Here is a 14,044-nt window from a genome sequence, read left to right as displayed (position 1 = left end):
GGGATCAGGGTTTGGTGTCTGTGGGTGCTCAGTGCCTGCAGGGATCAGGGTTTGGTGTCTGTGGGTGCTCAGTGCCTGCAGGGATCAGGGTTTGGTGTCCCTGGGTGCTCACTGCCTGCAGGGATCAGGGTTTGGTGTGTCTGGGTGCTCAGTGCTTGCAGGGATCAGGGTTTGGTGTCTGTGGGTGCTCAGTGCCTGCAGGGATCAGGGTTTGGTGTCCCTGGGTGCTCAGTGCTTGCAGGGATCAGGGTTTGGTGTCTCTGGGTGCTCAGTGCTTGCAGGGTGGGTGCTGGCCTGGGCACTTACAGGCAGTTCTTTCAGTAATTTAATAAATAAAAATCACATCATTAAATGGTCACATGCCCAGGGCTTTTTTCACTCCTGTGTCTTCACTAAAGCAAATTTCCACTTTTGAGAGCTGTTCAATCTATGTAACAAATCTCTGATCCTTCATCTTGTGAGCCCTGCTATGATTCTTTTCCTGTTCCCTGTCTGCCCTTCATGCCTTGATCCATTTTCTTGGGTGAAAACTGAAGATTTCCCACTGTCCCCATGACCAGTGAGGTCTGGCTGGAATGGGGAAGGGTGAGGTGGGACAGGGACATGCAGAAATGCTCAGCAGGATTGAACATGGTCACCAATTCAAGGATATCCTGTTGCAGGCACCTTTGCCTTCTGCTTTCTCATCTTGAAATCATTTTGTTTGTGCCTCTTATGTCTTGCCCTTGGCTCTGCCCTGCATTTCCCTGCCAGCCAGCTTCCCTTCCTGCTCAGTGCTCTGAGTTCTCCTGGGAGCTGGCTCTGAGCAGCATTTCAGTCATCTGAGCTGGTTAGAGAGGCAGAAATTGGGGTGGCAGGGAAGGAGCCACAGAACTGCTGGAAATGAGTTTGCTGTGGCAGCAGGACAGTGACTCGGGGTGTCTCTGCCTCCTTGCTCCTGCACTGAAAGGAAGAGGGATAAATTACACAGAATTATTTTACTTTTACAGCGAGGATTTATCTCTGTAAAGATTTGACAGAGGTTTTGGCAGAGCTCTCCCTGCTCAGGGCACCTCCCTGGCTGGGTGCTGTGAGGAGCTGCTCCCCAGGAGCCCTTGGGGGCAGCTGGCAGACCCAGAGCTGGCAGAGATCAGCACTTGGTGTGCAGCACTGACTCCACTGAGCCCTGAGCTGAGCAGCTGTGCCCCACTGGTGAAGCAGTGCCTCTTCTGTGCTGGGTTTTAATTGTTTAGGAATTTTTAGTGTTTAAAAAGTCACTGAAAGTGTTTAAGGTGTTCAGGGCTCGCTCCCAGCCTTAGCCCCCTGCCAGGTCCCTCTGGGAGCCCCTTTCAGCTGCAGCCCCAGCTCAGGCTCTTTGTGCTTTGCCCATTTGTGCCCCCTGGTCCTGTGCAGCCACAATAAATAGAAAATAAAACTCCTTTTCTCCTTGATTTCATTGCCCCATCTCTTTCCTTCATCTCCACTGGTGCCACCTCCTTCCCAGCTGCTCTCCCCATTCCCTGTGCAGCCACAGCTTTCTGCCTTTCCCTCAAACTCTGCCAGCAGCTCCTTTTCCCCACTGCTGGGTCAGAGCCTGTCCCAGAGCTGCCTGGTGTCTGTGCCCCTCAGCCACCTGCACCCCTGATTCCACCTTTTGGCATCTTCCTGCACCTTTCCTCTCTCAGGTTCAACTTCTCTTCCCTGGAATCCTTGCTCTCAGTCCTTTGTGCCAGAATTGACTTTGAGTTGAAATAATTTGGGTTTCATCCCTGGTACTTGATTTCTTGATACAGCTTTTTAATTTTTAATTCCTGGAGTGGACCCTACATTTCTCTGATCCCTCAGCAACCTTTCTGTGCCTATCCCAGGGCTGACCCAGACAACCAACCCCTCTCAGACCTCAGCAGGGCTTGAGTGCCTCATGTTTGTACTTCCCTGTGCTGGAACTGCCTGTCCAGCTAAACAAAGACCTTCACTGACACAATTGTTTTCTTTTTAATTTTCCCCCCAACTCATTAGGTCCCAGTTGTGCAGCCCAGGCTCCCCAGCAAGCACAGAGCCCAGGATCCCTCAGCCTTTCTCTGCAGTGACCACATGTGCCCCTGGGCAGGGCTGAAGATGCCTCTGTTCTCCAGGAAGAAGAAACCCAGCGAAGATGCTCGGAAACGCCTCGAGTACCAAATGTGCCTGGTAAGCACTGCCAGGGTCATTTCTGTCCCCTGTGCCTGGTCCTTGGGTGCCAAATGTGCCTGGTAAGCACTGCTGGGGTCATTTGTGTCCTCTGTGCTTGCTCAGCATTGCCAGGGTCATTTCTGTCCCCTGTGCCTCGTCCTTGGGTGCCAAATGTGCCTGGTAAGCACTGCCAGGGTCATTTCTGTCCCCTGTGCCTGCTCAGCACTGCCAGGGTCATTTGTGTCCTCTGTGCCTGGTAAGCACCGCCAGGGTCATTTCTGTCCTGAAAGTCTGGTCCTTGGGTGCCAAATGTGTCTGGTAGGCACTGCCAGGGTCATTTCTGTCCTCTGTGCCTCGTCCTTGGGTGCCAAATGTGCCTGGTAGGCACTGCCAGGGTCATTTCTGTCCTCTGTGCCTGCTCAGCACTGCCAGGGTCTGTGATGGTGTTCACAGGGGTTCTTGGATGAGGGAAGAGATGAGGATCTGACTCCATGTTTCAGAAGGCTTGATTTATTATTTTATGATATATATTATATTAAAACTATACTAAAAGAATAGAAGAAAGGATTTCATCAGAAGGCTGGCTAAGGATAGAATAGGAAGGAATGATAACAAAGGCAGCTGTGTCAGACTCTCTGCCCAAGCCAGCTGACTGTGATTGGCCATTAATTAAAAACAACCACATGAGACCAATCCCAGATGCACCTGTTGCATTCCACAGCAGCAGATAATGAATGTTTACATTTTGTTCCTGAGGCCTTTCAGCTTCTCAGGAGGAAAAATCCAAAGGAAAGGATATTTCATAAAAGATGTCTGTGACAAGGGTCATTTCTGTCCTCTGTGCCTGGTCCTTGGCTACCAGATGTGCCTGCCAGGGTCATTTCTGTTCTCCATGCCTGATCCTGGCTCTGTGTGATTTGGTGCATCCCTGCATGACCAGTGACCATGTTCCATGAGCAGTAATTGTGTTCCTGATCCCACTAAGGTAGCAGGTTTTCTTCCTAATGCACCTCAGGGAATTTCTGCCTTTGCCCTCCTGCCCTCACATCCCCTTGGTGCCCCTTCCACCCCTCTCTGTGGAGTATCCCCCACCCCACCCCATCTCCTGCCAGCCTGCAGGTGGGACCCCAGCTCCCCTTTCTCCTCCATGCCCCTTTGCCCTCACAGATCTCCCAGTTTGCTTTTCATTAAAGGGAACCTCTGACTTCCCATCACATCTGCCTTGCCTTGTGCCTCTCTTTTGCTTCCCATTATTCTGATCTTCTGTCACTCTGAGGATTAACTCATTGGATGTTGCTGTTTGTTTTCTTGCAGTAGGATTTCACCAGGGTGCTCTGGCCCAGGGAATCTCCTGGGGAAGGGATGAGGAGAGGCTGAGGGAGCTGGGCAGGGGCTCAGCCTGGAGCAAAGGAGGCTCAGGGGGGCCCTTGTGGCTCTGCACAGCTCCTGACAGGAGGGGACAGCCGGGGGGGTTGGGCTGTGCTCCAGGGAACAGGGACAGGAGCAGAGGAAATGGCTCAGGCTGGGCCAGGGGAGGCTCTGGGTGGATATTGGGACATTTTTTTCCTGAATAAAGCATTTTCAGACATTGCAACAGACTGCCCAGGACAGTGGTGGGGTCACCATGCCTGGCAGTGACCCAGAGATGTGTAGATGTGGCTTTGGGGACATGGGTGAGTGGTGTCTGCCCAGGTCCATTGCTGTTAGCAGCTGCATTGCATGGACTTGATTTGAACATGGAAAATACTTTGGAACAGAACCACAGAAACAGAGACTGGTTTGGATGGAAGAGACCTTAAAGCCCATCCAGTGCCACCCCTGCCATGGCAGGGACACCTCCCACTGTCCCAGGCTGCTCCCAGCCCTGTCCAGCCTGGCCTTGGGCACTGCCAGGGATGGGAACCCACAAACTCTCTGGGCAAGAGGTGCTGGATTTGTGCATGGTCTGACTCTCTGGATGTGTTTGTTCCCTCTCCAGGCAAAAGAAGCTGGTGCTGATGACACCCTTGACATATCCAGATGTGAGCTCTCAGAGGTATGGCCTCTACACCTTCCAGCCTTCACTCACAACTGTCAGACTTACTCTCATGCCTCTGAGCCTTGAGACAGAAATTGTTGCTGGTCCACCTTTTCCTTTATCTCCTGAGTTCTGGAGGACTTCTTTCCTGTTTTTTTTTTTTTTTTTTTTTGTTTGTTTGTTTTTTTTATTTGTTTTGTTTTGTTTTGTTTTGGTTTGGTTTTGGTTTTTTTGTTTGTTCTGGGTTGGTTTGGTGGTTTTGTTTTGTTTTGGTGGGAATTTGCCTGTTCTGTCTCATGCTTCAACACCATTTCCTGGGAATCCTTTAGAAGGGCAGAGTGGTCTCATACCCTCCACCTTGTTTGACCCTAGTTTGGGACCTCATGGCTTAATTTTGCTGCTCCTGAGGGAATTGGTTTGCCAGAGGTTGAGTATTTCTGATCTTAGAGCTACACATTCTGCCACCCATGGTTGTTTTCCTGTGTAAGTGAAAATCCCAATCCTGCTTCCAAGTTGCTGGGTAAGGATTTAAGGATGGAAGTCTCACCCCAGCTTGGCTTCTTTTATTGTAATCAACTAAATGAGAAACAATTTTCTGGTGTGTGGGCAGGCAGTGACAGAGTGCCAGGCACAGCTTTTCCTCAGGCAGAAACTCATTTCTATCTCGCTTTTCATTTTTATTCCTTGTCTCATGCTTCCAAAATGTTGATCCTGAACACAGGATGCCCTTGCCAAGCAAAGTGTGGGGATGTGACACCATCCTGGAGAGGAGAGCTGCCTGCTGTGCAGTGTGAGATGGCTTTGCTGAGCCTTTGGGATGTTTTGTTCCAAGCTCAGGAGCCACCAGCAGCTCTGTGTGGGTTTGCAGGTGTGTGGGACAGCCTGGGGGTGGCAGACAGAGGATCCACCCATCCAGCCCCACTCAGGGCCACAGCTAATCTGGTTAAACTGTCTTGCTGTTCATTTTCATTGTTGTTTCAATAAATGGAATGAGACATCACTTTGGTTTTACAATTAACCATGGACAGGGTTCTGCCTGCTGCTGGTTCTGTGCTGCAGGGAAGGTCACAGTGCCCAGCTGTGCCTGCCAGGGGCTGAACTGGCACCTCCTTGGTCTGCTGTCCCTGTCCTGGCACACCAGGGTCACCCTGTCCTGCCTGGTGCTCCCCTCTCTCTCTCAGCACACTGCAGAGTGGTTGTGAGGTTGCCAAAGCACAGAATGCATTTCTGTGATGAGAAAGCTGAACCTTTGCCTGACTCATCTGCACAATGAATATTAAATCACACAAAGCCTGAACTCCTGCCTGAGCCTCAGCCTGTTCTGTGCCACTGCTGTGTCTTGGAGAGCCACTGGGAGCTGTTTAAATGGAAACTCCCTGGGAAATACTGGGCCCAAATCACAGGGCAGTGATTTTAGGCATCACTTTTAATTTCCAGTCAAGCTGTTCACACCTTACAGGTGGACAATGTAGAACTGCTTAAAAGAGAAGTCTGACATGACTATTTTTTATTGTTTTTAGGTTCCTTATGGGGCTTTTGCAACTTGCAAGGTCTTGCAAAAAAAGGTAATGTTTTAATCAGAAATAATTAAATAATTATTAAATAATTCTATTAATATGCCTAACTATTGTTGTCATGTTTGATATGACTGTGTGGGGTTGTTTTATGGTGGCCCAGAAGGAATTTTCTTGTCAGGAATTTGTCCACCTGTGTGAAATTACAATAGAGAGCAGTTTGAGTCAGATCAATCCTGTTTGTGTTTTTTACAGTTAATTTCTGCCAGGAAAGAGCAAGTGGTTATTCCTGTCTTAGCCCATCTAAGGAGATTTCTCATGTGAGGAACTGGGCTCTGGTTTAGATCTCATGTGAAATGTTTGACCTTCTCTGACAATCCATTTCCTACTGCAATGTTTTATATGAAACTGAGTTCTTGTACAGCCTCCCCAGTTCAATCCCAACAAAATTGCTTGTTCTGGTGTCTCATGTTTATGTGACAATGAGGTTTTTCCTTCCCAGGTGCTGATTATTCATACCAATAATCTGACATCCTTAGTTCCAAAGTCCTGCAGCCTCCTGAGTCTTATAACTGTGAAGGTAATTGTGATTCTTTTCCTATTTTCCTTGATTTGAGCTGCACTAAAGCACACCAGCCCAAGTAAATCCCTTCTGGCTGGCTCAGGGATCAGTACCAGGCTGACTCCTACCTTTTCTGGGTTCAGCTCCAGGCTGGCAGACAGCACTCACTGAGGGGTTTGTGGCACATCACCATCAGTCCCACAACTCATTTATCCCCTTCAGAATCCCACAGTTTCCCCCTCAGGAGGGAGGGAGGGCTCCAGGTCTTGTCCCACCCTCTCCCTGCACTGCTGTTGCAGCAGTTCAGCTCATTGATCCTGCAAAAATTCCTGCTGCCAGCCTGGTCCCAAGGGGATGATTTATCCAGGTGGCTCCTCCAGTTCTGTGGGACAGCTCCCTCAGTGTCACTGCTCTCCCTTGTCCCTTGTTTGTTACTGATGCCTGAATTTCCAAAAGACCTCCAAGAATGAAGTATCCATGTCCCCTGCAAAACTTGAGCTGCTTTTCAAAGTCCCCATTGGAAGCAAAGTAATTTTCATTGTGAGATAATTCATGACTTTGGTTCCCAACCCTGTTTGGTGACATCATCTGCTTTTCCAGGTTCTGGATCTGCATGACAACCAGCTGGCATCACTTCCTGCTGATATTGGTCAGCTGACAGCTCTTCAGGTAAAAGATTTGAGGCTGCATCCCAGGTGTCTGTACAGGGCATGGAAAAAGGGAGAAAGGAGCAGGAGAAGAGCAGGAGAAGCCAGGCTTGGTTGTGTTCTCCAGCTTGGTGCAGCCCAGGTGGCTCCCATGGCCAGGCAGATGCTCTGAGCAAGAAGAGTCCTGCTGATCTCCCCAGACATTCAGGTTTTGCTGTTCTCCTTGGGGTGGTTATGTTGAGAACCCAGAGCAGTGTCTGAGGGCACACTCAGGGTCTCTCTGCTCAGGGAGAGCTTTAGGTGAGAGCTGGAATTGGGGAGGGCTGCCCTGGACACTCCAATTCCCAGTTCCTGCATCTGGATCCTGCACCAGATGTTGGTGGTGAGCAGAGTTTCTCACTGCCCCTGGTAACTTGGCATGCCCTTTATCCATGGGATATCCATACTTATCCATGGGATATCCATATTTATTTATATGGAAAATACATTTTTTTTAACCCTGAAAGTGCTATCTACAACCAATTTCAAGTTGTCTGAAAGTCCCAGCAGCACAGATGTGTAGAAGACATGAGACTTGGATGAATATTTTGAATATCTCTTCTGTTAATACCTTAGGTCCTAAACCTTGAAAGGAATCTTTTAAAAAGCCTTCCACAATCTATAGGAGACCTTGCACAGCTCCAGGTCCTCAATGTGAAAGGTATGGAATGGGATTGCTCTGGACAAAGCACATTTGTTATCTGGTCATGGTGAGCTGCATTAGCAATTATTCCTTTCAATCAAGGCAAACAGCACATGGTTTACACTCAGAGTGCTGAGAAGGAGCACAAGGAAGGTTTGAATTCAAATAGTTGGCAAGGCAGGAGAAATGATCTAAGCAGAAAATGTGTCAGCCTCAGGCCCTCCAGTAAAGCAAGCATAGCACTCAGCCAGGTAAACTGGATTACAGTTGGGTCCCCCAAGCCCCAGAGCTGGCTCCTGTGTGTCTCCATAGGTTTGCACAGCCCAGGCACAAAAGTCACACCTCTTTTCCAGACTCCTGGACATTCTCCAGCTATGCAGTGCCATAAATCAGGGAGAAAAAGGAGATTTAGTTATGTGGAGCTGTTGCTGAAACAGGGAAGGCAGTGGAGGGTGAGGAGCTTGGAAGGGCAGCTCAGATCATTGCCTGTCTGTCTGTCTGTCTGCAGCACCTGGGCTCTGAGCCTGAGGTGTGCAATCTCACACTCAGTCCCCTTCCTCCCATCCCTGGGGCTTAAGCCAAGGGAAGAACATCCCATGTTACAAATATTCACCTGATAAAGAGCACAGATCCAGCCTGCAGCAGTGACCTCAGCTGAGGAGGAGATCTGGATCCCAAATTGCCCTTGGTGGGCAGTGCCATCCTTTGAGTCCCTGTGTGACCTGGCACAGCCTCATGTGTGTGGTTATGGATTGGTGCTGCAACAGATGAGCTTGGCCCCTGGTTTGGGAAGGCTGGAAAAGGAGACTCAGGGCTGCCCCCATCACTGCACAGCTCCTGAAAGGTGCCTGTGCTCAGCTGGGGCTGGGCTCTGTCTGCAGCAGCACTGACACAGCCAGAGCACACAGCCTCAAGCTGTGCCAAGGGAAATTCAGGTTGGATATCAGGAAGAATTTTTCACAGAAAGAGTGATAAAGTTGTGGAATGGCTGCCCAGGGAGGTGGTGTCCCCATCCCTGGGTGTGTTTAACAAAGCCTGGATGTGGCACTGGGTGCCAGGGTTGAGTTGAGGGGTTGGGGCTGGGTTGGACTCGATGGTCTTGAAGGTCTCTTCCAACCCAGTGATTCTGTGAATTCTGTGAATGGTGTGGATTCTGCGATTCTGTGAATCCTGTGGTTCCATGGTTCCAGCTGCCTTTCTGTCCCTGCAGGGAACCAGCTGAGGGCGCTGCCCGGGAGCGTGAGCGGCCTGCGGAGCCTGCGGGCTCTGGATGTCAGCGGGAACGAGCTGCAGGAGCTGCCCCGGGGGCTGGCCCACGCCCGCAGCCTGCAGGTACCCTGGGGCCAGCCCTTCCCACCCTGCTTCCCTTCCCACCCTGCTTCCCTTCCCACCCTGCTTCCCTCAGCTGGGAATTAATCCAGCCCACGAGGGGAATGTTTAGGGTCTGGGCAGGATTGTAACAGGGCTGTTCACACCGTCCAAAATTGCTTTTATGTATCTGCTCTGGTCTTTTCTGATCATTTTTACCATTTTATCTGATCATTTTGTCATTTAATCATGACCAAAGCGATCCCCAGAGAGTGAACCCCTAGATTTTACCTGCCAGGGCTGTCTTTAAGAGCACAAATCGTGCTTCTGTCACCCTGGCAGATCTCCAACTTGTTATCAGCTTTGATATGTTTATGGCTCTCTGAAGTGCACATTCAGAATGGGAAAAGCAGCAGGATTTTCATGGATCTGTTCCTTCTGGCTGCCAAACCTGTCAGTGCTAAATGCTGCAAGTGTGAGGCAGCAGGGCTGCCTCAGACACCAGCAGGAAGGTGTGAATAAATGCTCTCCTGTCTCACACAACATTTTGCTTCACTTCTCATGAGCACAGCCTGAGTTGAGGCATCTGTGCAGATTTGCCCCCTGTGCTTGATAAAGTGGTTCCTTTCCTGCTGTGCCCTTCCCTGCACAAGGCACCATTGGGTCCTTTGGTGGCCAAAGCAGGACAAAAGAAGTGGCTCTTCCCCTCTTTCTTTATGGGACTCCTCTCCATGCCCTGGTATCACCCCATTTCCATGCTGAACTCCTGACATGGATAGGGAATGTCTGAGCTGAGAAGTGCTCTGACCTCTGGTACCTAAATGAAATGCCAGTGCCTGCATGAGGGGAATGTTCAGTGGATGGCCAGCTCAGAAACTTCCAAATAAGGGGCAGTGGAGTCACCTCTGAAAGGTGCCAGACACCCAGCAGGGATTCTGTGGGAACCCAGAGCACAGGGAATATTTCTCTGTCTGTTCTGGGGTGCCCTGACCCCCAGGGGAGCACTGACCTTGACCCTCATTCATGGAGAAAGTTTCCTAGACTTCAAGATAGACTGGAACCCACAAAAGTGTGAAATAGATTATATAGAGCAGTGTAGGTGTATCACTTGGTGAGAAATTTGGATTTTTTTATTTTTGGTATGTTGTGGATGGGAGCAAGATGGAGGGCACAGGGTGTCATCCTTGGTTTCTCCTTCTTACTTCTTCTTCCTCCTTCTCCATGGGTTTGGGTGGCATTTTGTAATTGGGCAGGAAAGTCTGCATTGGGGGCTCTTTGGGATCAGTTATTGGGTTAAAAGGGGAAATAATCCAGGTGTCAGCTCTTAATTGAGTAGTTTAGTCTTAAAATACCTTGTAACCAGAGATTGTTGGCCATTTTGTGCCTTCTAATGAAAAGCTGCCCAACTCACAGCAGTGAGACAGTTTAACTGATCAGAAATAATAAACACTTGAGTCCCAACATGAATTCCTGTCTCAAGTGCCTTCAATCCAGAGCCAGAAAAACCAGAGACTGGTACTGCCACAGGATTCAATACAGCCTCACATTTATGTTAGGATTTAGGGTAACATGAAGTAAGATTTTGGGGACCTGCAAGGAGAACTGCAGCTGGCCTCTGTCTGGACTCAGAATAACCTGGAGCTCTGTGTGTTCTGTTTTGGAGACTCTGACCCTGGATGCCTCTGCCATGACCTACCCACCCCCTGAGATCTGCAGTGCAGGCACAGAGGCCATCCAGCAGTTCCTCTGCACAGGTAAGCCAGGAGCAGCTGGGCTGTGCCCAGAGATGGCATTTCTGGGGGACAGACATGGTGTGAGCCTGCTTGGGGTGGTTGGTGATGCCCTGCACATCTGGTTACCTGTCTGTGATGGCAAACAGCACAACAGAATCCTTCCCTGAGCCCTGAGTCCTTCCCTGAGCCCTGCCACACTGGCCTGCAGAGTGGTTTGTTAACAATCACAGTGGCTGGCTCAGGCTGTCCCAGTGGCCATAAGAGGTCAGTGCACCTCCCGTGGTTATTTGGGTTTTCTGCTGTGGGAGGATTGGCCATTGTCAGCTGTCACTGCCTCGGGACAAGGAGAGACACTCAGGAGTCACTCAAAGTCCCCGCTGCTCTCATTTTGTCTGAGGAAGGACCTGGGCCCTGCAGGTTGTTTGGAGAGAGGTGAAAACAGATGGAGAACTCAAACTCATAGATAATATACTGGGAGTTTGCAGTCACTGTGTTTAATACAGACAGGGAGTTTTGGTGAAGGTTTTATGCAGGGGAAAAGCCTTGCCAGCCATTGGGATATTCCCTGAAAAAACAGGACAGTCAGAACTTATTTTGGTCTTCAGCCCTGCAGAAGTCACCAAGCTGCACCTGTGTGCAGAGTGTGTTTCTGTCTGAGCAGATGCTTGTCCTGGTGGGGATGGAGTGGCCCCAGCTCCCCCCAGAGCTCCCTGTCCATCCTGCCTGAGCTGAATCCTGGTGGGAATGAAGTGGCCCCACAGCTCCATCATTTTTTTGCCATCATTAAAGGCAAAATGAGCCCAAGCTGGAGGAGCTCTGCCAGGCACTCCCTGATGTGTGGGCACAGCTGGAAGCAGCCCCACACAGCAGCCAGCTCACAGCCATGGTGCCAAGGTGGTCTTTGAGCCTCTATTGGAAAAAGGCTCCCAATATTCCCAGTTAGATTGTGCCTGGGCCAGTCTGACCCTCGCTGCCGGGCCAAAGGCAGCAACTGCGGTGTGTCACCCCAGAGATACCTTGGCTTGCTGGAGATTGCAGCTGGGCACTGAACAAGTCCAGGCTTGTTAGGAACCCCGTTTACCTCAGGAGGAATGGCTTCAGGCGATGGTGAAGAGAAAAAGGAGAGGATTCTGCTGGAGGGTTTAATGTCCAGAGGTTTATTCCATGGTTACAGAGGTCTGAACGTGAGCAACTGCTCCAACAGAACCTCGGCCGCATGGTCTGATCACCTTTTTAAGCTCAGGGACAGGGGGAGGGGAGGGACAGGTGAGCACCAACCAGGTGAGAGGGGCAGGGTCTCAGGGGAAGATGACACCCAGACAGGCCAATGACCCCTGGGCATAGGGGCATCCTTTGAACTTGACCAAGCACACGAAGACGCCTTGCTGGAATGTTCAGCCTGATTGACAGGACTCACTCAGCATGGGGGCAAGGGGGAAGGGAGAGAGGCATAGGCACACCTGGGGGAATGACCTGGAAGGCCAAAATGGGACATTACAGCACACCACAACAAGCCTCAAATGTTATTTTGTGTCTGGTGCCTTGCAGAGTGTGGAATTGCATACTCCCCTCCCTCACAGCACCTGCCCCCCACGCTGGAGAGCGATGGAGGAGGAACTTCAGTGGATGGGGTGGACAGCACAGTGGAGAAGTACCTGGAGGAGGAGAGTGAGTGGCAGGTGAGGCTCTCCTGTACCAGAGGGTTTGGGATTTGTCTCTGTGCTCTGCCAAAGCTTCTCACAGCACTTGGCTCATCATCCCTCATCACCTTCTCCTCCATGGGTTGTGTCTTTTGGGATTGAGGGAGTAGCAAGGGTGGCTCATCCTTCCTCAGCTGGGCTGGTGTCACCACACTTACTCCTGAAGACGCCTCCCAAGGAACTGTCCCCATCCTTGAAAGCAGTGATGGAGCCAAGGGACAGGGGTGACAGGGGGACATAGAGTATGCAGTGTGTTTTTGGGGGGACAGCAAACTGCAGAACCTTGTGCTTCCCAGCCAAGTGCTAGACATGTTCAGCCCTACCTGGGAAAGGGGAGGCTGGGCCAATAATTGTGGTAATTCCTGTGCTCTTTGGCAAGTGCAGAGTCATTGCCTTTGCCCCTGGAGAAGCCTGAGGGACTGGACTTGGGGTTTGTGTTGCTGTGCCTTTGGTTGATGTCTTCACTCAGTATGGGGAGACTGTACTGTGGAATAATAATATCTACACAAAAGTACTTCTGGGAATAAATGTCTGCTGGTATTGCTTATTTTTCAGAACAAATTCTTGGATTATGAGAAGAGGAAGGTAAGGATCAACTCCTGCAACTGCTTTGTCTGCAGCATGGGTCTGCTTCTGCTTTTTGTTTTCCATCCTTTTATTTTGTTTCTCATTCCCCTCACCTGGCTGCACTTTTAGTTTGTTCTTTTTGTTTCCCTGGTCTCTGTCTCTTCCCCTGTGCATGGCTCACTTTGAAATAGCCAGAAGCTCCTGCCTTACAGTCCCCAGTGATTTTTGCTCGAGTTGCTCAGAGCTGGCTGCTCCCTTCAGACTGGGGGGTCCTGTGCCATGGGGAGCTGAGCCCAACCTGCATTTTGGGCTTCCCTGCACGTGTTTATATTGGCTGGTTTGGTATCAGTCAATGCCCAGGGAATTCAGCTCCATGACATGAAACAGTTTAGAGATCATTGTGAAGGGAGCAGCAGCTTCTGCTTTCCAGTTTTTGGGTTCCTAAGGAGAGAACATTCCCCTCCCCTAGACAAGCCTCCTGTTTGCCATTTAGCTTCCCTTCTCCTCTTCAAAGGGCTTCTATCCCTTGCTTTACCTTTTTGCCTGGTTATGTTCTTGCTGGGGAAGGAGATTCCTGTCCTTCATCTTTCTTCTGATTCCTCTCAGGAAAGAAAAACTCAGGAGAAGCTGGAGTTTGAGCGGCGCCTGAACGTGGGGCAGCGAGAGCAGGCCCTGCTGGTGCAGCAGCTCAACAGCCACAAGGATGAGATCCTGCAGACAGTGAGAGAGGTGGGTGTGCTGGGCAGGCCCTTCCAGGGCACCCAGTGCCTTCCCCAAGCCCAGCACCTCCTCCTGGTTTCCCTGCTCTGGGCAGGAGCAGCAGAGGCTGGAGCAGGGGCTGTCGAGGCACCAGCGCTGTTTGGAGGAGGAGAGGCTGAAGCTGCTGCAGCAGCTGAAGGACACAGAGCAGGGCATTGCCAGCCGGATCCAGAAGCTGCTGGAGGACAACCAGAGGTGGGTCTTACTCTGATTTTGTTTTGTCATGTTGTTTTGGGCAGTTGATTTCATCTCTGAGTGTTTTGGACCTGGTCAGGATCGATGTCTGGAGGAGCTGCCTTAGCTCCTGCACTGCCAAAGACCCATTTCAAGCACATGGAATCTGCAGCTTATAAAAACTGTTTAACAGATGTGTGATGTTGGGATTTTTCAGTGCTATGGAAGAA

At 50.5% G+C, this 14,044-nt stretch overlaps 1 protein-coding gene across 4 annotated transcripts in view; it reads left to right on the top strand.

Moving 5' to 3' along the window:
* Positions 1-14,044, top strand: part of LRSAM1 (leucine rich repeat and sterile alpha motif containing 1) — a 28,459-nt gene that overhangs the window by 2,112 nt on the left and 12,303 nt on the right. For all 4 annotated transcript variants that reach the window (XR_010030371.1, XM_063174929.1, XM_063174930.1 and 1 more), the window contains exons 2-13: positions 1,999-2,169; positions 4,130-4,186; positions 5,689-5,733; positions 6,185-6,262; positions 6,845-6,913; positions 7,507-7,591; positions 8,784-8,905; positions 10,545-10,635; positions 12,163-12,293; positions 12,870-12,899; positions 13,488-13,610; positions 13,696-13,835. Coding sequence is in view for 3 of the 4 variants with exons in the window: in XM_063174930.1 (XP_063031000.1) it covers positions 1,999-2,169; positions 4,130-4,186; positions 5,689-5,733; positions 6,185-6,262; positions 6,845-6,913; positions 7,507-7,591; positions 8,784-8,905; positions 10,545-10,635; positions 12,163-12,293; positions 12,870-12,899; positions 13,488-13,610; positions 13,696-13,835 (1,142 nt within the window). In the remaining variant the exon portion in view is untranslated. The remainder of the gene's footprint in view (positions 1-1,998; positions 2,170-4,129; positions 4,187-5,688; positions 5,734-6,184; positions 6,263-6,844; positions 6,914-7,506; positions 7,592-8,783; positions 8,906-10,544; positions 10,636-12,162; positions 12,294-12,869; positions 12,900-13,487; positions 13,611-13,695; positions 13,836-14,044) is intronic.

This window comes from Melospiza melodia, chromosome 22, assembly GCF_035770615.1.
Source record: "Melospiza melodia melodia isolate bMelMel2 chromosome 22, bMelMel2.pri, whole genome shotgun sequence".
Lineage (NCBI taxonomy): Eukaryota > Metazoa > Chordata > Aves > Passeriformes > Passerellidae > Melospiza > Melospiza melodia.
Note: the sequence above shows the minus strand (reverse complement) of the source record. Positions and strands in the feature narration are given on the sequence as shown.